Source organism: Labrus mixtus, chromosome 13 (assembly GCF_963584025.1).
Source record: "Labrus mixtus chromosome 13, fLabMix1.1, whole genome shotgun sequence".
Taxonomy (NCBI): Eukaryota; Metazoa; Chordata; class Actinopteri; order Labriformes; family Labridae; genus Labrus; species Labrus mixtus.
In genome coordinates this window covers 25,662,083-25,686,588 of record NC_083624.1, presented here as the reverse complement: position 1 = coordinate 25,686,588, position 24,506 = coordinate 25,662,083, and the positions used below count along the sequence as shown (strand labels likewise).

General features: G+C 37.5%; 1 protein-coding gene across 1 annotated transcript; it reads right to left on the bottom strand.

Moving 5' to 3' along the window:
- Nucleotides 1-1,489: 1,489 nt before the first annotated feature.
- cers6 (ceramide synthase 6) lies at nucleotides 1,490-24,418 on the bottom strand. The gene is made up of 11 exons (XM_061054393.1): nucleotides 24,249-24,418; nucleotides 22,984-23,089; nucleotides 22,744-22,874; nucleotides 14,326-14,383; nucleotides 8,830-8,880; nucleotides 8,652-8,744; nucleotides 5,623-5,751; nucleotides 5,205-5,311; nucleotides 3,641-3,797; nucleotides 3,440-3,463; nucleotides 1,490-2,396 (listed from the first exon to the last, which is right to left on the bottom strand). The coding sequence occupies exons 1-11, from the start codon at nucleotides 24,416-24,418 to the stop codon at nucleotides 2,235-2,237; spliced, it is 1,188 nt and encodes a 395-aa protein (XP_060910376.1). The 3' UTR covers nucleotides 1,490-2,234.
- Nucleotides 24,419-24,506: the final 88 nt, after the last annotated feature.

The following is a 24,506-nucleotide window of genomic DNA, read 5'->3' as shown; positions in this document are numbered from 1 at the left end:
ATATCCGCACATGACACATTTATATTTTTAGTTAAACCAGAGAGCAATGTGCTTGCAAACTCTCCAAAGTATCAAGTAAAGTATCAGCTCACTGTTGTCAAACTCTTAATGAGAGAAAATCTGTTTGCATGTATTTTTTTAATCAAAATAAATACATCATTCTGACATGCTAGTTCAAGGAGAGATGCTAAAAATATTCAAGCATTGCAAGCATAAGGGCATACTAATTTATTCTAAATAAACTGCAAGAAACATATAAAACATGTCCAAAGAAATATAAGAGCTAGTCTGATCGGCTTATCAGGCAGCAATTACTTGCTTACCTAGTTGCTGCTAAGCTCTTTATGAACTCAGTGATTTGTTTCCACACTTCACTGTCACATGCTGGTTCCCAACAGGAGTAACAACATGAAAAACGTTATACACTCTCTAGTCTCTATCAAAAATTAACACAGATTTGTTTTTGTTAACAACCAAGGAGCTACCATAATTGTAACATCATTCGAAAATGTATTGACCTGTGACAGTTTTATATGTTTTACAGAAATGTGTCTTGTGTAAAAATTAGAGAGCCGCAAAAAAGTAGAAATCAATTCCCAACCATATGGGTGACTGCACAAGCTTCAATATTTTTAGAACTACACTTAAAACATGGCTCAAGGCAAACAAATAGTATGATCACTGATGTAAACGTTTGTATAATCCTTGGAGAAGAGAATGTAATGTAGTTTTGTAATATGTGTTTTTTTATGTGATACACTGTTTGTGAAGTTTTTAGTTGTATGTAATGGAAGTGTTTTAGATCATCCTGAGACTACAGATTTAAATTAGCTATAAAGCTAGCTTTGGCTGAACAGTTAAGCATGGTCCCTGTCAAATAAACTAATAAGATAAACTACTAAACACACAAAAAAAAAAAATCCCATTAAGTGTTGCAGAGTTACAGTATGTGGCAATTTTTTTCTGTGGTTCTGTCCCTATGAGTGAGCTTTAATAGGTAAATTTATATGTTAAGTTGCTTGTATCATTTTAAAACTTTTATACGATCAGAAGCATTCCCATAAAGATACATCTATTTTACGAGGGAATCCTGGACCAATAAAAACGGCTATAAAAGGTTTCACCTAAAAGAACAAAAGGGCAGAATATAACAAGAAATTACAATCGGAAAACTTGTCCATTGCTCTGTGTTTGGAGAAAAGTTCCAACCTAATCCAAGTGTTATACGCTGAAAAGGCCTTACACAAGTATAACACATCCACAGAATAATTCATAATGTTTCGTCCAGAATCAATTTTTTAGGCCAAATTTGTTTCTTAATTACAATTATGAGTCATTACCATGGCATGTTTAGCATTTAATGACTGATTATGTCACTTAAATAAAGCAAGACATTTGTGCAATCTTCATGTTTTTATTGAATAATTCAAACTCATGTCCGCCTTGTAAGAGGACAAATGACCTTTTAATGAAATGCCTTCCAGAAATGTACCAGAATACTTAACAAAATGCTTTAATAAGGAATACAGCATGAAGCTGATATCTGATGCACACACATAATACTGTTGTTGACATCTCATATACAGTTTGAGTGGAGAATGAATTTAAAAATGTGAGTAAACTTTGCACATTTTGGCATTTCTTTGGGGGTGTAGCATAAAAGTAAACCCAGGTCTTCAGCATTTAGCTAATACTCGTCATCATGGTGTGTGGAAAGACAAAAAAGGCGGTGTTGTTGTTGATGATGATGATGATGATGATGATGATGATGATGATTTTATCTTAAACCCTGACATCAAAGTAGAATCAACTACCATCTGCAAACACAAATCGATAAAAATAAATAACATAAAATGACAAACAGAAGAAAAAACTCACCCCCAGTATGCCAGACTACTGTATGTTAAAGTAGCATGCTTACACCATAAAATGAAATGCTTTCATTCATTGGCTGAAACAGAGTGGGTTGTACCAATAAGAGTGCTTTGATTATTCACTGAGTGCAGTTTGATGCAAATATATAGATGAAGAGAATAAATTGCGCAAGGAAATTAGTAAAGAATGAAATTGAAAAAAACTGCATTCACACAAATCTCAAGAACTTCCAGTAGCAGACAGGTGATGTTCATGTCAAAACACACACACTCACACACACACACGCGCGCGCACACACACACACTCAGTATGGTGGATGGTTTCTTTAGCATGGCTCCAGTGTTGTGATATACGTTCAGTCAGTGTTCTTCGGGATACAGGGCTCCTGTTAGGTAACCGTTAGTCCCGTGATTTTTGTTGGTCCCATTGGTGGTGCTGCTGCTGTGATGTTTCTGATTGGGCGGAGGGTTGTCGTCCTCGTCGGAGCTGGACTCTATGTCACTGCGGTCGTCTTTAGACACCTGCGGAAGTGAGAGGAATGGTTGGAGATTACATTTTTCTCATTAAAATTCTTATCTGTGTCATTATCTGCGGCAGCCATGTGTGGCAGTTCTACAAAATGGGCTTCTGCATGTCGATCCGGGGGGGGGGGGGGGGGTAACAACATGCAAACTGGAAATATGGATAACTCTGAACACAACATTTTTGGCTCCTGCAAATGATTATGTCCATTATTGTTTCATCTTGCAATTAATTTGTCTTTATTATAAATGCTAATCGCAAATCCACAAAACTGCAGAGATCCAACAATATCAGTCAATCAGTAGGTTTTAAAATAATGAATCACTGAACTGTTTGTATGTATAATGGATCATTCACAAACACAACATTGTTGGAACTCATTTCTTTAGGCTAAATTCCACATCTTGTGTTTTTTAAATGTCCTACACAAGAGCAACATATGCAAATTAGCTGCTGGCTAACTCCAGTGCAATTCCTCAACATGTCGAGTGTAGATTCATCCATCATATAAAAACAGTATTTCAGATTTACAAATAAATTCCCAAAGTAACTCAAGGAATACTTTAAATTAAAGGCAGCACTCAACGATGATACTGAAGTTGTAAACATGACCTATGCTAGCAGCTCGGTGACTATGTTAGTGCACATTGTGGCTTGGGCTTTATGCTAATATTAGCATAGCCACAACCACAATGAAAATGTCAACAGGATGATGTCGGGCAAAGATATTATTGAACAAATCATCATCCTGATTCAAAATGTAACCATGCTGTTAATTGTTTATTGGCACTCCTATTAATACTATTTGGTCACTAAGCGGTATGTAATCCAAATTCACATTTTGACCTCATAATGTTGCAGGTTAAAGGTCAAAAGATCTCTAAAGTGATCAAGATTTATACTCAGGGGGACATAAACTATCATGATTTTTTGGCAACCAATCCGACGGCTTTCACTCATAGGAACAAATCTCAAATCAAGACTCACACTAAACAAACACAAAGTTATATATGGACTTATGTTCCCCTTTGAGACTACTTACATGTAACGGATTCCATTTTCCCACCTTGGTGGTTGCAGGTTAGGGAAGAACATTGGAAGGGAAAATTAAAAAGTAAATTGAAAACATTGCACAGCACTTATTTATGTCATATCAGCAGAAAGTCATATAATGCAAGCCCAGCTATTACTGGCAGGATATTTTCAGAGAGATGTTAAAGAGGAGCAGAGTGTAGTGACTCACTTTTCCTCTGGAGATGGCTCGGCACGCTGTCTTCACTATGAGGTAGGACCAGAAGGAGTGAAGAAGCTGCAGCAGGATCAAAAGCAGGTTGAAGACCCACCAGGACGGGTAGGGCCCAACAATCTCCCAACTCTCAAACAAGGTTGTATTTAAAATCCTTGAGTAGAAAGAAAGGAGGAGGGAGATCATGAGCAAGGCAATTTTCTTTGAAAAATAAATAGATAAACAAAAACAGTAAAAGCCCACTGTCTTAAAGGGGCAGTGACACATACACAGAGAAGCAGGTACAAAAAAAACCACAAAGAAGACAGAGAAAAGAAACGAGGTGGATCAGGTCCAACTCTTTGTCCTTTAATGATATGTTTGTAGCACAAACATAAGATTGTTTCTTGAATACAGTCTTTTGTTTATAGTTTAATTTATGTAAAGCTATAAATCTCACTGTCATTAAAATCGCTGACAGAGAAGAGGCAAAGCTAGATTTACATTACATGCACAGAAAAAATGTCAAGGATCAGTGTTAAATTTAAATCTTGCAAATGTCTGTCTGTGAATCATCCTCCAGATACTGAAGCCATGGCAACAGCCTTACAGTTATGACAGCTATACAATGTTTGTGGTGGGGGCTGAGATGTAATGCAGGATCATTGTATTACAGCATGGAAACAAAAGGCAGACAACTTTGTGGTCTCTAAATGCTGCACAGATAAATGTAAAATCGGTTTGTATTTAAAAGACGCTTCCTTTAAAGTAGCACTGGTTATATGAGACAATAAACTTGAATCTGGATGCCCAGAAATAGATTTTTTTTTGGCTGACTCAGAGGATGGTATCAAAAAGAAGAGCAGACAACTGCAGCTACCTGACTTGGAAACTAAACCATGTCTCCCTTCACTGGGGAAAGGTGTGATAACACTGCTTATGATGAGTACAAGATGCACACACGTTCTAGTGCACAGGACTAGAATTGATTTGTGGTTACTGCAAATATCATCAGAACGGCCCACTATAATTGGCATTCACCAGCCACTGCAATTTGACTTTTAAATGTCTTTGTAAAACAAAGCTGCAAGAAATGAAATATTTAAACCTGGTGCAGCCTTTAGGATGGATTGGCAACAGCTGAATGAAAGCAACTTAATTAAAAATGGAAAACAAAACATGATAAAGCATTCTTATGAGGAAAAAACCTCATAGATGTTTCAACAATCATCTTTCAATAATAAAAGTGAAAACCATAATTATCTGTGTTTTCATGTGTTCATCTGTCTTTGAGAGGTTAAAGCTGCTGTATCCATAGTAACTATTACTTAGCAACACAATTCAGATATGTCACTGAACTTCTAACTGAGAAATAAAAAAAAAGGACAGAAATCTTCATGATGCTGACATGCACTCTCAGTGAATGGTCTGCCAAAATCAGATTCTAGAATTTCCTGGACAGTTTTTTTTTTTTTTTTTTTTGTACTGTACTGTATGCAAACGAAAAGCTACCACTACCTCAGTGAAGCCAGCCTTTAATATTATGCAAAGTATGGTGCAAAGAGAAGAGAATAAGACTCACCAGATAGGGTAAAATCCCAGCCTGGAACTTATGAAGAGAATTGCAAACATTGCAAAAAGGAGGTTGCACAGTATCTGACATTTGGCATAGTTGGCCATTTTGGCAGCCTGTGAAGAAAACAGTAAAATAGTCAATCTTGTAAACAAACACTCTTTAACATTTAAAAGACTATTTTCTTGTATTGTTAAGAGTATAACTTGTATGTTTAATCAATCAATCAAGAAATCTGTATTCCTAATCATAAAGGGTAAGAACTATTTCTTTATTATACATTCTGACAGGAACACAAAATGATCACATTAAGACTGCAGTTTCATTTGAATAATAATGTATGGCTCAGCATGTACTCCACCCACACACTCAACCATCTCTGCCTCCGTACACCCATATGTCCATCGGCAGCCTTTAATTCTCTCACCTCTATCAGCACGTCGGCTGCATCATGGAGACACATGACCAGGGTCCCCACTCGTGCCATATTGTTCACGTAGGAAAAGGTGATGAGAGAGATGGTCGCCACGTGGTGCAGGAACATGAGCAGGAAATCCTAGAGGACACAGTTTCCAAGGAAACATGAAAAAACTAAAGTACAGTCAGAACTGCCTTGTGGCTGTTTGAGTCAATGCATTAAGCATGAACTCAGTGCATCTAGTACAGTAAAGACATGTGATCAAGTGAAGGGGCATGCCTGCTGTGTGCACATTTTAATGATTTGTGCGTTAGTGGTGATGCAAAACAATTAGTTTTAACGTTTACCTCTTCTGACTTACATGAACTGAATCTTGGTGTTTGCAAAACTAGAACAGGAAGCAGTACATGTTTGAGTTGTCTTGACCTTGAAGTGTCCTTCGTCTGAGTTAGAATCCGCATGTCATTATTGCATGTGTCTCTCAAAAACAAACTATCTATTTTGGTTGGCCATGTTCGTCATGTGACAGTGTGATTTTTTTGCACAGCTATTGAAAAGATATAAAAAAAGTTGTGACAAGACAATGAGTAATCACTGAGTAAACAAACAAACTTAGCACGAACGCCCTCAGTGTCCGAGTAGTCATGACCACTCTGTGCTGCTGAAATTGTGCGGTTGAAAAAATGTTTAAATCTCTCTCCATTTCAAGATAAGTTTGATAACCTTGGTGTGGGAAAGATTTTCTTTTCTTTTCACTTCCACAAAACAAACAGTACCTAATGCCATCTACCTAAACTACTAGTTAAAGTGCTGCATTGAAAATGTTAGTTTAGCACAAGTATGGAAAAGTGTCCTTAAGGTGTCCAGAAAAACTGTCCCTTTAACTCTTGTTCTGAAAAATAAACTGTTTTTTAAGATCAGATGCAGTATTCTAGGTGGTTGTAATAAAAGTTGGTCAGGATTGAACTACTTTTTAATGATTCTCCTGGGTAGATTATTTTGTGATTTCATTATGTCTGTGGTTCTTCTACCTTATGAGGGCCATACAAAGCAAAGCATATTAAGATAATAATTAATGTTCAACAACCTCCTGACTAATATCAATATGCAGTAATGAGGGTAAACTCTTATTAATGTCCTATTAGCTATTGACTATAGTCATCTAAAATAAGGTACTAATAAGCGCTCAATAATGACTAATAAGCAGCCAGTATGTTACTAATAAGCAAGCAACTAGTTCATGGTGAATATTGTGTTATTAGTGCAGTTTCAGCAGATGGCTGTTCATCATGAGTCTGGTTGTGCCAAGATTTCTGCCTATTACAATATTTTTTATTTTTGCCTCTGTAACTTTGCTAAATGTTGCTAAGTGCTAAGCTCATGATGAATTAACATTGGGTCTTTGTGATAGAGCAATAAGGAAAGTCTTTTACCTGCTCTTTTGTAACATAACAGTGAGTTAGGTCTTTTACCTGTTTTTTTTTTGTAAAGATTATTTTAGTTATGACTTGGCAATATACAAATAAAGATTGATTGATAGTAAAAGAAAACGATAACTTGTAACTGTACATTGCCTTAAAAGTACAACATTCCACTCTGAACTGTAGTGGACTACAAGTAGCATATAATGCAAAGGTATTCAAGTAAAATACAAATTTGAAATCAAGTTCTGTACTTGTGGATGCTCTTAGTTATATTTCATAGATAAAAATGTGCAAGAATCTCTAATGTATCACTTGAAATCAAAACTAAATAGAGAAAACAGAATCAGCTAAGTATGAGCCCTAAGCTTTGGAAAGTCCAGAAGTGATTAAGAGCTTAGACATGTTGCATGGGGAAAGCATTCCTTAAGTAAATCTACTGTTGTGTTTCAGCTCAAAGCAGCCAGAACCAGTCCAAAGAAGTGACAGCAAAAGGAGGAGGAGAATGAGGAGTAATGGAGTAGTGATGCAAGAAACACAGAATGAAAGCAGGCAAAGAGTGTGCGGGGAGAACATACTGGAATTGGCAGGGGATGCAGAGGACCTCCTCAGTGTAGTGCTGTGCATGAAAAAACTGAAAGGAGAAACAAAAAACAGACAACATGCCAACAGTCAACAAAGAGATGACAGAGTGAAGGCATACACAGCATGGCATTATGGGAGGCTGCTGTGAGTGTATTGTGTGGTGGATAGGGGAGAGCTGGGGATGGGCTGGAGACAGGAGTGAGGTCATGGCTGAAAAGCATGCGGATGAATTCAAAATCAACCAAAAGTGTAGCAAATTTGATGACCAAAAACAAAGGAAAGAAAAGGGGGTTGAAGCTGGCCCAGTAAGAATGTTTGCTGTTACTGAACCTCAGTTCATACAAACACCGAGCAAATTGGACATTTTAAACTTCATACAAAGTGATTCTGGTTTGTAATGATAAAAGTGAAACGTAATGGTAATGAGCTGCAGCACCTGAAGACAGTAGAGTAGACCGTTTAATTACAAGGAATGGATATCAGTGACATGTAAATATTCCTTGAAAAGTTTTTCCGCTGTTTATTTTGAATAAAAAAAAAAAAATAATAATAAAAAGGGACCCAAAATTACTGGGCCTAGGCTTCAGTCTGTGATTATATTAAGTATCAAAAATAAAAATAAGACAGATAATAAAACGACGTTACTTTTCTGGATATGTTCCAAAACAAAAACCTAGTTAAGTAAATCTGGTGAAACAGAACTTTGATGGTAAATCCAACAATCTAAAACTTCATAAAAGATTTAAATCAATTATTTTTTTTAAACCTGTAAACTTTTTTTCGTTATATATAACAAACATCAGAGAGTTTCCACTAAGATGGAAAGCAAATGTTCAGAGACAAAACATTGCTGAGTCATTGCGACAATAAAAAAAAGAGATTAAAAAAAAGAGATGGACAGTCAGACAAAGTTAATGATACTTCTCTCTGACAGTATCACGTTCAATGTCGTAAACAAATCCAAATGGTTTTTGCCTGAGTGTAGTTTTAACAAACATTCCTGTCATTGTCGATGGATGAGGTATTTCTTACCTTCCTCCTGATGTCTGTGAATTGGGAAAAGAGCAGGGACAGGTAGAAAGACAGTTCCAGTATGTAGTAATAATGGATGTCCACAGTCAGCGGCTGCATGGACACAAAAAAGCAACAAAGTTAAAATGATTGTTTTGGTTTCATGTTCATTGAGTGTGTGTGAGAACAAGACTTGTACCTGGTAAGGATAGTTGTACCAGCACTCTTTAGTGTTCCAAAGCCATGGAGTCTGCAGGGAATGGAAAGAGCAAGTTCAAAATCAAAGGTTTTCAACCCATAGGAAACAAATCAGTGTGACTGAGAGACCAGGTTTATATTTAAGAAGAATCTACAGTGAAAACTCAGTCTAGACATGAGTCAGACCTTTTTATTGTTCTCTATCTGAAAAAGTTTCATACATGTTATTTAATAGAAAAATGTAATAAAGATAAGACATTTACACTAATGGGCATAAAGCCTTTCAATAAAACCTAGAAAGAGCAGGCTCAGTTAACGTCAAAATCACTGCAGTGCTCCGCTGTTCCCACATACGCAGCTGGAGTTCAATTCAACATTTAAGATCTGAAACATGAATATCAATGTGACCACTCTAAAATGAACGATTCTCTTAATGGATTCTGAATGAAAAAAAAGCGCTTTCTAAAACACTGAATGAATATTATAAGAGACATTGTTACGAGGGCATACTTTCACATGAAATGGAATCAAAGGGGGTTTTATCCTCATGTTGAGTGATGATATAATGGCATCAGGCTGATGAGTGGGACGGTGACTGTGAAACATAAGACTGTGAAACGAGCAAAGAATAGTGACCCATCACAGTAACTGAGTTTAAGTCTCCTGCACTCCTTCTCCAGACCTGCTGCTCTATTAATAAACCCCACAGAGACCAGAGCCTGCAGCCAGGACTGCCAAGGAATGAACTATTTTCACAATCTGCTTTCTCATGCAACTTGGTTATTATTATTAATACTATTGTTTTTTTTATCCTTTAACCACTTGTTTCTATTTCTTTTACTGCTCTTACCTTCTTATTGCTGTTATCTTTTGATTTGCTTTTATCTCTTTTAGTTTCTTACATCTTTTTAAATCTTTGGTCCTCTTGGTCTCAGCTCCTGTTGTTGGGTTCTTGTGTTGCCTGGGTTCTTATGATGGTTCTTATGATGGTTCTTGTGTTGTTGGATTCTTATGATGGTTCTTATGATGGTTCTTATGATGGTTCTTGTGTTGTTGGATTCTTATGATGGTTCTTATGATGGTTCTTGTGTTGCCTGGGTTCTTATGATGGTTCTTATGATGGTTCTTGTGTTGCCTGGGTTCTTATGATGGTTCTTGTGTTGTTGGATTCTTATGATGGTTCTTATGATGGTTCTTGTGTTGCCTGGGTTCTTATGATGGTTCTTATGATGGTTCTTGTGTTGTTGGGTTCTTATGATGGTTCTTGTGTTGTTGGATTCTTATGATGGTTCTTATGATGGTTCTTATGATGGTTCTTGTGTTGTTGGATTCTTATGATGGTTCTTATGATGGTTCTTGTGTTGCCTGGGTTCTTATGATGGTTCTTATGATGGTTCTTGTGTTGCCTGGGTTCTTATGATGGTTCTTGTGTTGTTGGATTCTTATGATGGTTCTTATGATGGTTCTTGTGTTTCCTGGGTTCTTATGATGGTTCTTATGATGGTTCTTGTGTTGTTGGGTTCTTATGATGGTTCTTATGATGGTTCTTGTGTTGCCTGGGTTCTTATGATGGTTCTTGTGTTGTTGGGTTCTTATGATGGTTCTTATGATGGTTCTTGTGTTGCCTGGGTTCTTATGATGGTTCTTGTGTTGTTGGGTTCTTATGATGGTTCTTGTGATGGTTCTTGTGTTGTTGGGTTCTTATGATGGTTCTTATGATGGTTCTTGTGTTGTTGGGCTCTTATGATGGTTCTTATGATGGTTCTTGTGTTGTTGGGTTCTTATGATGGTTCTTGTGATGGTTCTTGTGTTGTTGGGTTCTTATGATGGTTCTTATGATGGTTCTTGTGTTGTTGGGTTCTTATGATGGTTCTTATGATGGTTCTTATGATGGTTCTTGTGTTGTTGGGTTCTTATGATGGTTCTTATGATGGTTCTTGTGTTGCCTGGGTTCTTATGATGGTTCTTGTGTTGTTGGGTTCTTATGATGGTTCTTATGATGGTTCTTGTGTTGCCTGGGTTCTTATGATGGTTCTTGTGTTGTTGGGTTCTTATGATGGTTCTTGTGATGGTTCTTGTGTTGTTGGGTTCTTATGATGGTTCTTATGATGGTTCTTATGATGGTTCTTGTGTTGTTGGGCTCTTATGATGGTTCTTATGATGGTTCTTGTGTTGTTGGGTTCTTATGATGGTTCTTGTGATGGTTCTTGTGTTGTTGGGTTCTTATGATGGTTCTTATGATGGTTCTTGTGTTGTTGGGTTCTTATGATGGTTCTTATGATGGTTCTTATGATGGTTCTTGTGTTGTTGGGCTCTTATGATGGTTCTTATGATGGTTCTTGTGTTGTTGGGTTCTTATGATGGTTCTTGTGATGGTTCTTGTGTTGTTGGGTTCTTATGATGGTTCTTATGATGGTTCTTGTGTTGCCTGGGTTCTTATGATGGTTCTTATGATGGTTCTTATGATGGTTCTTGTGTTGCCTGGGTTCTTATGATGGTTCTTATGATGGTTCTTGTGTTGTTGGGTTCTTATGATGGTTCTTGTGATGGTTCTTGTGTTGTTGGGTTCTTATGATGGTTCTTATGATGGTTCTTGTGTTGTTGGGTTCTTATGATGGTTCTTATGATGGTTCTTGTGATGGTTCTTGTGTTGCCTGGGTTCTTATGATGGTTCTTGTGTTGTTGGGTTCTTATGATGGTTCTTATGATGGTTCTTGTGTTGTTGGGTTCTTATGATGGTTCTTGTGATGGTTCTTGTGTTGCCTGGGTTCTTATGATGGTTCTTGTGTTGTTGGGTTCTTATGATGGTTCTTATGATGGTTCTTATGATGGTTCTTGTGATGGTTCTTGTGATGGTTCTTGTGATGGTTCTTATGATGGTTCTTATGATGGTTCTTGTGATGGTCGGGTTATATATGTCTGTTGGGTATCGTGCACTTTGGGTTCTTTTCTGTTGAATTGTATTGAATTATTTTTAGTATTTTGCATTTGTTTGTTCTTGTTGTTGTTTATGTTCTTCTGTGTTTGGTTTAGTTTGTTCTTGTTCTTGTTTGTCAAAGCACTTTGTAAACCTGTGTTTTTAAAAGGTGCTATATAAATAAAGTTATTATTATCATTATTATTATTATTGTTATTCTTGGCATCTTGTGAGATTGTTTCTACTCTGCCATCTCAGTCACTGCTCTGTTGGTTATATAAATTAATTCATGTATGAAGCATACTTTATTAACTTATTTCAGCCACATACTTCAGTAAAATGGAAAATCAGAGCATCATTTCAAAACTTTCACAACACCGGCTTATCAAGCAAGTCATGCCCTTCGACTCAAGTGTTGTTGGGATTTCAAACTTTCCTGACAAAAGGAGCAGTTTTTACTGAGATCATTGAAATATTCAAATGACCTACCTGCCCTGACCTTTGCACGGAGGGCGCACATTGTGATAAAAGTTTTCTCAAGCCGAGTTTAAATCGGAGCATTATTTGAGAGTTAAAGTTGTCAATTCATATGCATGGCCAAATGGTGAATGAACTGAATATGTTTTCTTGCTTACAGAGTTTAACCTGTTCAAGCCCAGCTGTGTTGGGAAGGAGTAGTGGTTTGTACTTTTGAATTCAGGGCTTTTCACCGTGTAGTACAGAAGGCTGTTCTTGTCCCTTTTAAAGGTCTATGTAGAATTTGTAGAAACTTTCAGAACACTACCTCGCTCATCGATGTCCATTCTTCCTTAATGACCAATCAAAATCAAGAAGGGGGTGATTTCCATCAAAAACAATGGTGCAGGAGAAGCTAATCCCTTTCTTCACAAAGTTGAACTCTTGCACACAGCTCTTTATTAGAGGGTACTATCACCAGGGCTTTGGCTACGCCAAGACAGAATTCATCTCCATTGTTTTTCATTTCTTAAATAAAGGAAATATTAATCATACAGAGTTATTTAAAACATCCCCCTTTGACTTGCATTGTAATCACGTGGTTGACCTTTTATCCTCTTTTACCTCAGTGAATAGTGTATGTAACCCTGATTATGTCCAAAGTGTGGCGCTGCTGTACATAATTATCATTGTCTTAAAACTGTGGAAAATACCGGGAGTGACTCGGCGCTGAACAGCTCCTCAGAAATCTCACAGAACAAGAGCAAACGTCCGGGTAAAAAATATTTTCACATATCATTTGTAGATCCTCTAACAATCATATTTTAATTGAAGGAAATAAATTTGACAATAAAATATATATCTACGATTCCTCAGAAAACATGGTTGACCGCTCGGTTGAGTTACCAGTCTACACAAACGGCCTGGCTCAAGTCACTCATTTCTTATTTTGTTCACCTTTTCTAACCATTGCTACTCATTCAGTTTGTTAAATAAATTATAGGTTATTTTAACAAGTTCTACTCTCTGTGATGTTTATATATGAAAAAACTAAACATTTTGTTGCAGAAATGAAAGAAATCCATTCATGCCCAAAGTAACCAGCTGGTTGACTTGCATATCTGCTTCCTGATTGGGTAATCTGAAAAATATAACCTGAAATGTTGCTTAATGAAGAGGCAGGAACACAATTTTACCAAGAAATAATTTTTTTGCAAATGGATTTCTTAGTGTGGAAGTCAAAGGATTAACGGTCACTACGAAGGAAAGCAGACAACTCTCATAACCTAGCAAAGTGCAGATGAGAAGCTCTCTGAAATTCAGGCTGTGGGTTTCTTCCAGCACAAAAAAAATCCCATTAGTGGACACAGACCCTAAGCATTCTGAAGCAGGGATCACATTACCCCAGATGTAAAGTTTCATGTAAAGTTCACAAAGTAGCTGTTTACAGGGAGCAACAGTCATCTGAGCTGTCAAGTAACTTTTAAAAAGAGGATTCTACATTAAATAACATGGCTAACACTGACTTCCAGAAGTGGATGTTCATGATTATGAAAAAATGAAAACATGATATGACAGATAAAGCATGATTCATTTCCCTCTACGGTTTCCTTCCGGTGGTTAAATTGTGTCATTTTGGCTTCTCCACATGCTCAAAAACATTCTGTGCCCTGCTGCCCCACCAAAACAGCTGGTGCCCCTTTTTGTTTTCTCCCCCCTTGTGTTTTAGACAGCCTGATTCCCCACTGCTGAGCACCACATACTTTGTTTAAAATGTATCGCATAATTAATGGAAAGCATTATTTAGCATGGGGATGCCTTTTTATTTGTCAGCCTCTCTCCCTTTCCTTTAAAGCTCCTTGTAAGATCCATTATTGATGAAGACATTTTGTACTATGCTCTACAACAATCCTGCTTTTATAAATGTAGTCTCTTTGCACCAGAACATTCATTTGACTGGCCGGTCTCATGACTAGGCTCCAGCATATTCAGAAAACCACAGGATTTTCATGCTAGACATGCTGTGGAAAATAGATTCAGACCACAGTGACTCATACAAACTTCCATTCATACTAGCAGCCCCAACATGAGGCTGATGTCCATTTGTGTTCCAGCAAAACGTACCTTTTTAAGGAAGCGTACTCCATATGTGAATATGTATAGATAGAATGTAAATCTCCACCTGAAAGAAATAAAAGAAGAAGACAGGTTAATTTGAAAATATAAGAAAGTTTAGGAAACAAAGCTTTTATTACTTCTGTAATCGAAACTTTAGGTAATCGGACATAACCTTGACAAAATCTACAATTAACAGAGGGGGTGTTACGTACACTGGGGGGTAAGTGTGGGGGGGATCTATACCTTGCAACTGTAAGTGTGAAAGACAGCAGCCCTTAGCTGTGCTTTGCATATGCAATTATTTCTATCAAGCCTTTTTTATCTCTCTCACTTCTGCTTTATCTCAAGGCTATGCGATTAAAATATTTGAGTAATGAGATGGTAAGAAAAACAAGACAGAACAAAGAATTCTAATCTGCTGAAAGCAAATAGAGAGTTCTGCAGCTCCATCATACCCAAGTCTTAATGAATGCAACTTTGTCTATACAGCCCCTTTTATAAGTTCACTGTGTCACACTGTATGGGTGTTAAAGCTGTTATCAGAAAAGTTAAGTTTGTGTAAGGTCCTCGAGATTCCTGAAAAAAAAAGGAAAATCACTGACTTCTCATCGGTGAGGTCCGCTATGCTCACACTGGGGAGTGATCATGAGATCTGAGCTTAAAGGGAAAGAAGGAACTGCCTTAGCTGACATTTCAGTGATCAAAGCTTTGCTGAGTAGGGATATGTGCATTTATATACCCAACTCATAACCATCAGCAACTGGGAGGAAGGATTTAGGACTGGCCAACTAGCAAGCCTCCTTTCAGCCAAACTCTGGAAGTTGCATCAGACAAAACTGTTGGAGTAAAAGGTCATTTATCTGCAGGGCTAGAACGAGAGACCCCCTGCTGTGGGTTATTAAGTTGTCACAACATTTCACACATTTGAAACCAATAAGAGTATTCTTTGTCCCGTGGAGCATGTATTAGAAGAGATGTGAGCGACTGAAAACAGTGTGATACACGAGAAAGTAAACCAAACATACAAAAAAATGAAACAGCTTGATTTCTGTCATATGGAAGAAAATGAAACATTAAATTATTGGCTGCGAAAAAAGCGCTACAGCATCATGTGAAGCGAGTTTTTGCAAAAAGGTTGCCCTGTGTCTTTGTTCCAGCTGACCTGAAGTCAAATATGACACCAACAAAAGAAAAGAGGATAAATCACTGTGATAACTGAGCTAAGTCACTTCATGTAAATACTGAAGACAGTCATTAACACTTTCATGAACAAAGGAACATTAATTTCATGGTAACACATGGCCTGTGGAAGCCGTCATTTACCGCCTTTTGTGTTTGATCATAGTATTGTAAGAGCAAATGAAATAGATGAGTCTACCTGGCACACAAAGACTGTTGCATGGCAACTGGTTCATCAAGCCTGCAGGAGTCTTTTTCAAGTGCCGTTGAATCGCTGCTATATATGTACAATCACAATGACTCACTACTGCTTGTGAATAGTTTCTTTATTCCTAAGTCAGGCACAGATGGGTTTTTGTGTCAGCATGCGTTACCTTGGGTTACCAGGGTTGATAATAAATGTAGTACAAGCTAAAATGTTATAAATTGAATTATCATTGAGTTGCTGTTTATTTGCTACACATGACAGCAGCCATTACGCTTAATCCTAATTAGTGCTGGGTAGTAATAATTGATTCATAGAATTCCATTTTCCATGATGAACGTGTCCTTACGATTATATGACACAAAAAACAAAGCACAAGTAACATTGTTACATTAGATAAGGAACCCTAACCCCCTAACCCTATAGGCCATTAGGCCATGTTTCAAACTCTCACACACACACACACACTACTTTACTCTCTTGCACATTGAACTACAACCCCATTTCCTTAAATATTGGGACGTTGTGTAAAACAACAGAATGATACCTAGTCGACCCCACATGGGACAAGCCGGTTTAGATAATGGATGGATAATATCATTAAAAGATTGGGAGAATCTGTAGAAATCTCTGTAAGCAGGGGTCAAGGTCAAAAAACTTTTATTGGGTGTCTGTGATGTTTAGGCCCTCAGACAGTCCTCAATTAAAAATGTGATTCTGTATTGGACATCACTGCTGAGGGACACTTCCATTAAAGGCTTTATATGTGATTTTTCATACTTAAATATAATATAAATCAAGTTTATCCTCTGAAAATAATAATGAGTCATGACTGTCTACAATGGGTGTAACACCCGAGTCCCACTGTCTGTGATGTTTTCAGAGTTTTCAGAGTCCTATCTTCAGTTTGTTTACATTGCCAGGACGGCCGGCTGACTCCTCCCTTCACGTATAAAAGTTGTTTAATTGAGGGACTAGAGAAAAGAAGAATAACATAGTGTACTCACTGCTTAACTGTGTTTCTAGATCACGCTCATTTCAGGTAAATTTACATGCAGTGTGAAGATACGAGCATAATAAAGATCGCTAGCATTAGCATGCTAACACAACAATGCAGCGCGAGTTGTTTTGGTTTCATGCTGGTGCTCAAGGGCGACATCTGCTGGATCAAAAAATCACATATAAAGCCTTAAATCATTGTCTGTGAACACCATTCATCACTACATTCACAAATACTATCTGAAACTGTAACTTGCAGAGAGCAAACTGTAGATAAACCAGAGCCCGAAACCTTGCTGCCAGCTCTGGGTCACACTGAGGCAAAGTGGAAAACTGTCCTGAGTTCTGATGATTCAATATGTTAAATTATATTTGGAAAAAAAGATATATATAGACAACTTCTATTTCAGTGAAGGCCTTGCTTATTTCAGCAAGACAACGCCAAACCACATTCTTCATGTGTTACAACAGTATGACTTTGCAATAAAAGGGTCCAGATGGTAATCGGGCCTTCCTGCAGCCCTGACCTGTCACCCATTGAAAAAGTTTGAGCATTATGAAGCATAAATAAGACAAAGGTGACACTGAACTGTTGAACAGCTGAAATCCTTAAACCTAAGAATGTTAATAGACTCCACTTTCAGAATGAAATAAATTGGTCTGCTCAGTTACTAACCATGCCAAGTGCTGTTCAAAGAAAACGTGGGGCAACAGAGTGGTAAAAATGACCCTGTCCCAATCACATGTCAGCATCAAATTCAAATTGAACACGTCATTTTCCAAAGACAAAATGTATCAGTTTGAACATTTGAGATGTTTTCTTTGTGGGTTTTTTTCAATTAAGTATGAGATTTGAATGTCTTGAAGTAATCACATTCTGTTTTGTTAACATTTGACACATCGTCCCAACTTTTCAGGAAATGGGGTTGTAGTTGTTCATGTATTTAAGTATAGCAGTGTGTGTGAGTGTGTATGACTGTGTCTGCATCACTCGTTATGAATATGGTCTAAACAGCCTCTCATCATTCACATTAGCTTGATTATACACGAGTGTATCATTCATGATTCATATCTAATGAGACAGGGTTTTTAACTGTTACAGATCCACAATTAAATCAAATGCATCTGTTTAGACAAACCATAGCCCCTGGGGAGAGAATGAATCGTAGGAGGGCAACTTTGATTTGATCAAAAACTCAGTAATGAGGCTGTCTTTATTCTGAGAGTCACACCTAGCTTTGGGGAAAATATTAAAAAAGAAGGTCACGCTGGCCCATTTAATTCCACTCTGTCACTTCTCCAGGTGGGGAGTGCGAGCACCAGCTGGCTGTGACTGTTTGCATTGAGATGGCTCAACATAATAATTAGTCATAAAGCTCCAGCTTTGATCCAAATTCTGTTGTGTGAAAGCCTTGATAAATTCCCTGTATGCTGTTAAAACAGGAGTAACACCTCTATGGCTCTTCAGGTTGTAATAGCGGTCCCTTCCACCTTTGTGAATTTGTCTCATCTGGTTTGATAACTAGATTGCTAAATGAAAAGGCTTGGTAACAACCAGTTATTTTACACATTTCATAAAGCTTAACTGTATTTATCCATCCTCTCATAAGAACAGATGTAAATGTTTCATCTCACAGCTATCCTGTTAGCATATGCTGAGCACAACCATGCTCATTATTGAAAGTGTGGGGTCAGCTGAGCGGCAGCAAGGGAGTTGTGTTGATTGAAAGGTATGAAAATCACATACCTACAGATTTCTTACAGGAAGATATATAACAGTAATCAGGGTATCTGTAGTCTCACTTGGTATTAATAGAATGTTTCAATTGAGCTAAAAATGACTCTTTTACAGTTTAAGATCATGCATTGATTTGTAATACGAATATAAAGATGAAATAACAAATTAACAAAAGACAGTATTAGAGTGTTCATTGTCCTTAAAAAGTTAATTTCCATGTTTTTTTACATGAAGTGTAATTGTAATGACCATACTGTACTTCAAATTATGTCAACGAATTCAAAAGAAAATATGGGGAAATAATGTTTTCTGTTTAGAGTAGAAAAGCGAAAACTTTCATGTCAGTACAATAAATATATAGATACTGCAAAAAAAATGCTAACCTCTCAAATCTGTATAATGTGCCTTTTATAATCTTCACTCAAGTCAAATGTAAAAACGGGAAATTATGTTTGTGATCAGTTTTGTGGTAGACTATATCTTGATGTGGCACAGTGACTCCCTGAAGTCTAAGCCACTTGATGGCTTAAACTAAAATAAATAGTCCAGGCTACAGTGAGTTATACTGTGTTAAGCTGCTGGAGGCTACATTTTGTGTTTTTTTTTTTTACCAGGGCTCGCCTTCTCCTTGTCAAGTCTTTGTGTTACGCTACTGTAACCAGCTAATAATGGTGGCAGCATAGACTGTATAAAAATCATTTAGCCTAAAGTCAGGGGGTGGTAGCTTCATATTGACCTTATAGATAAGAGTACTTTTGATCTTCCCATGCAACTCTTGGCGAGAGAGAGAATAAGTGTACATCCAAAGATTTATTACCATCATATAAGGTTTAAATAATATTGCAAAATATATTTTTTAACTAAGAATAAAGACCATTTAAACCATTTTAGCTATACTCATGTTAACTAAGACAGATCATAATACACAGTAACTATAGCTTGTAATATGAGACAGACATAGCCCTCTCTCTCTGTGTTAGTGTGGATTGTATTCACTATGATCATTTCTTTATTCTCACTGAAAGCAGAGAGGAAACCGGACAGTGGGAGATGAGATCAGACAACAGAAGCTATTGAGGACATCAAAGCGTGCTCCCTAACCACTGCTGAGAGGAAGGACTCTCTGGTGAAACTACACACAGAAATGTCTCATCCTAATTTGTCTTTTCAGTCTCATAATGAGTCTATAAAAATACATCTTGTATTATTTTTTTCTCAACACAAATTAATTTCTACCACTCTGATTAAAATAGCGCTTCCTTCATCGAGTGATAACCCATCGTTTGTCATTGATTATTGCTGTGAGTGTGAAAAACCTTTATAAGAAAAATGTTGAAGATTTCATTCTCTACTTTAAAAAAAAAATCAATTACAGATCCTAGAGGTTTCTTGCTGAGGAAATGAACACTCAAACTTGATTTTTTTTGCAGCATGTTTTAGAAAAAACTGAAGCAAATACAATAGCTGGTAAACAAACTGCATGCAGTCTTCATTATTTTCAGACTAAATGTGTCTGCAACATACTCCCTGTGTGCATAATGAAAAGAATAGACAACAGATCAGCCGTCCTGACAACGAGGAGACAAAGAATGCTATCAGTCTGCAACAGCTGTGCATGAGGGCCTAATTAGAGCACAATGGCTGCTGGAAGGACCGAAGCCGGCCCATTTGGAGAATTGCACCGTAAGCAACTGAGACAGACAACCTGGCCAAACTGTTGCAAAGCCCAGTGTTGTCTGCAGTCGTTTTTTGCTGCATGCAGATAACAGTTTTGGAATAGTTAAACAGTAAAAAAGACAGCTTTACTGAAAATCGTTTCTGTTTTTACATTTCAGCACGAACTAAGTCCCTTCTTGTGTTCTAAAATGATTTTTCCTTTTCAGTTTCCTCTCTTTTTTTTTAATTTTTTTATTCTTTATTAGGTGATGCAGAACAATACAAGACAAGTGAGGGACATGACAAGAGCAAAAGTATGTAGGAGACAGGGGAGACACGACGATACAATGCACAGCATAGACAAAGACAAAACAGCAGGCAGGGAGTAATAATAACGTTTTGCATAATAACGTGTGTGTGTGTGTAATTCGAGTGTATGCTTGTATTTTTTTTTTCTCGTCCTTTTTTTTCTATATCCCTATTCCTATTTTTCTCCTTCTTCTTTCCTTCATTCCATTTTTATTTTATTTTCTTTATTTTTTTATTTTTTCTTCTCCTCCTTTTTCTTCTTTCCCCTTTCCTCCCCCTCTTTCTTTCTATATATATTATCATTTTTTTTTACTTCAGTCATCGTGTGGTGCAGGGGTGCCCCTGTCTCAGCTGCCCCCAGACCCTGCGGAGGGGGCCAGCTGATAGGGTCGCCTACTGCTGACTTCTCATCAGTGGTGCCCCTGTCTCAGTTGCCCCCAGACCTTGCGAAGGGGGCCAGCTGATAGGGTCGCCTACTGCTACCCTCCCGCCAAGCTTGAACAACCCCCAGACCTGATGGGAGGGGATCTGTTTGTGTTGGTGCTCGGAGGTATCATCTGATTAATTTCTTTAAGGCACAGTATTTTTATCATTGCAATTGTTTTTTTTAATGTATTTGTATATTTTTGTATTTGTTATATATATATATTTATATATATATATATATATATATTTTTTTTTTATTATTATTATTATTTATTTAATTAATTAATTATTTTTTACTATCATTATTATTATTATAATTTTTCTCTTTTTCTGGTATTAGTGGTATGTTGAGGGGGGTGAAGAAGGCAAGATAGTGAGAATTAAAATGATACACTAACAAATCATAGTCAAACAATCCGGACAATTACATTATTATTACTACAACATGATCTGCACTATTTATACTACTGTCATCAATACATAATCCAACAACACACTACACTGGAACACAATTGATATGATCCACTACCCACTTTTTTTTGGTTCTTTTTTATTTTATCATTCCTCAGTTATTCTAGTTTTCTTCTTTCCCTTTGTTTTGAATATGCTTTCTAGCCCCTCCTGGTGCCTCCATCCTCTCAGTGGTCCAGTGGTGTATCTCTAAACACTAAGGTTAAAAAAAGGATAGACTTCAGGACAACGATAATAATAACAAATTCAGTTTCCTCTCTAAAGGTTGTAATAGGAGTCCGCCGGTCTAATCGTCCAGCAGTGTTGTCCTGAGTGAAGAGCAGCCTCGGGCAGATCAGACTATGTGAGGCTTCCTGTGTCTCAAACTGCCAGATTGGCTCCACTGGTGTCAGACATGACTCTGCTCTGACAGCCACGCTCGCTTGTTGGCCTTTAACATCACACTGCTAAGTAACTACAATCCCCCTGATGGCAAACGCTCCTCTGCAAGTTGAGCCAGTTCTCTATTACAGTCTTGAGTGGGCTTGTTGTGTTCGCACCAGATCTCATTGACTATTAGAACACAGCAGCACTCATGTTGCAGTGTTTATAAGTCATGTAAGATATGAAAAGCAATAGTTAGCCAAACATGAAGGAGCAAGTGACCTGCACTTTGAACTGAAAGATTATATAGATTTATTTGTAAGTTAATGGACAGAAAATAATTGACCAATACTGTAATTGATATTTGGATGATAAATTGATCATTTCAGTCATTTTTCAGAAAACATTTGGGAGTTCTAGTTTTTCAAACTTGATTGTTTTCTTCTTTGTATTTTTGCATTAATTAACATTCTAAACTAAATTTAGTGCAACATATTTGTATTTGAAATTCAGAGATCAGCGTTTTGAAGTATCATTTTGCACATGTTCTCTATTTATGGACATTTCTGAATCTAAATGATAAAAAAATTAATCAACATTTTTATAGCACATAAATCAATGATGACTATGTTTTCTACTATAGCTTTTAAAAAATACCTTTCACATTATTTCCACCATGCACCCATACAGTAAGTATACCTCTTTTTCTAGTTGTGTGCTTTTAAGCAGCCATATAGTTTTGCTTTGTATATGGAAATGAAGTTGCAGGAACACAATAGTTGCTCTGATGAAGTTTTCAATCACTGTGAACATCAAACCTGCGTTTACTACTGTCACAGGTGTGTTATTGGTGAGTGGTAAAGTAGCTCACCCTATTTAAATCACCCTACACTAGCAATAATGAAATACTCCAAATAACAATAAAGTAGTTATGATCCCTGTGATTAATAACCTTCCTCTGGAAAAGTTAAAAGCATGTGTTTGTTCTTTCACCATTTTAAATGTTATTCAAAGCAGGGGGAAATGACTCGCAGCAGACTTAGGTGTGCTGTGTGGTGCTGTAGGCGTTTTGACTTACATGCTTTCACAGAATCGGGCGAGGGTGCTCGGCTTCTCCTGGTTTCGGCGTTGTCTGAACCAGCGCTGGATGGTCCTCACGTCCCAGTCCAGCTGCTTGGACAGGCCCTCCAACCTCTTCTCATCCGGGTGCTGGAATGATTAAAAAAGAAACACTCTAAATGTTGGAAGCAGCTATCATTGTGGAAGAAACGTCACGAGATGAAACATTGAAAATAAGAGAAAAGACATGCAGCAGCACCTTAGTAATAGCAGTGAAAACCTTCTCCAGGATAGCGTTGGGTTGTGCTTTCTGTGGCCCGTTGGCTTGGATCTTCAGGCCCATGGCACATGGTCTGGCAATAAACCTGGAATTTAAAGATCATGAAACACTTTTAGATCATTACAGACACATAATCTCTGAGTAGAATTCAAAGTTCATATTAAGGGTCTGGGGCACTAGCCATTCAAACACCAGAAGGAACATTTAGTCCTCGCAGGTGCTCGGTAACAGATCTCTTTACCTGGAAATGTGCAGCTGCTTTTTAAAAAATATTTCTTGTTCTATTACAACATGGCGATGTTATGATCACAAGAGGTACTTCAAATGCCATCTTGAGTCATTTAGGGGTTTGGTTGAAAGAATTAAAAAAGGATATGGAAATGTTAGCACAAATGATATATTCAGGCTGATGTGAATTTGACACATGGCATTTGGCATTGTACCACTTCACAGTCATGGTTTCTTGATAAAATTTAACAAATATTTTTCCATTTAATATTGAATATTCTTGCAAGCAGTGATGGGGTTATGTGCTAATAACTACCCAATTTAATAAGTAATGATGTTAATAAAACTACATGAATACATTCATGTGCACAAAATATGCACAAATTTCCCCCAGGGGGATCAATAAAGTTTATCTTTATCTTTATCTTTATCATGCAATAATATGCCTTACAACACAGGCTACAGGGCTGTTTATCTTACTTTTCAGATTATCCCCACTATAAATTAGTATTTATTTAAAGGTACAAACACTGAAAATGACTAAAGTGTCCAGTGGGCAGTTTTAAGGCCTCACTCATTCCTACCTAAAGAGATTTATGACACACAGCATATAAGCATTTTAGATCATCAGGGGTCTGTGCTTTACTCTTTCTTGATGGTTGATCAAAAACATGCACACATCAGCAACATTAACATCAACATTCATATCATAACTGGAGCAGTACAGTTAAAACAAAAGAAGCTTGTTTAAGCAGAGTTTGATCTTAGATAAGTGTAGCTGGCTCTGGGCAGGTATGGCAACTTGTCTGCAATGTGAGAGCACTGACAGATGCAGACAGAGAGGCAATGCTGCAGGCCTGCAGAGAGAAGGATGATCAACCCCGGTGATTTGTGGGCTAACCCGATAAGATGCCATTGTTTAGGTAACAGGCTGGCGTGCTGCATCACTCAGTCACAGGAACACTTCATCGACATAACAAAAACCGTATTACAGCCACCTGGATCATCGCACCCACCTTTCGAAAACCAGCCGGATCATAAAGATGCAGAATGCTAAAGGACACGCTAGATAGAGATCCTCGGCTTGCGGGAACGTAGCCTCATCTGTGTTTTTTAAGTCTGCCCAGGTTACATTATGGGGGAGCCAGAACCTCTCGTTCCAAAACCACGCCAGAATACCGGCCATCTCCCTGCAGCAGGCACTGAGACCGGGTCGGAAGAGAAATCAATGTCCCCGCTGTATCCCGGAGGTCTCTCAAAGGCGATCTGAGCCT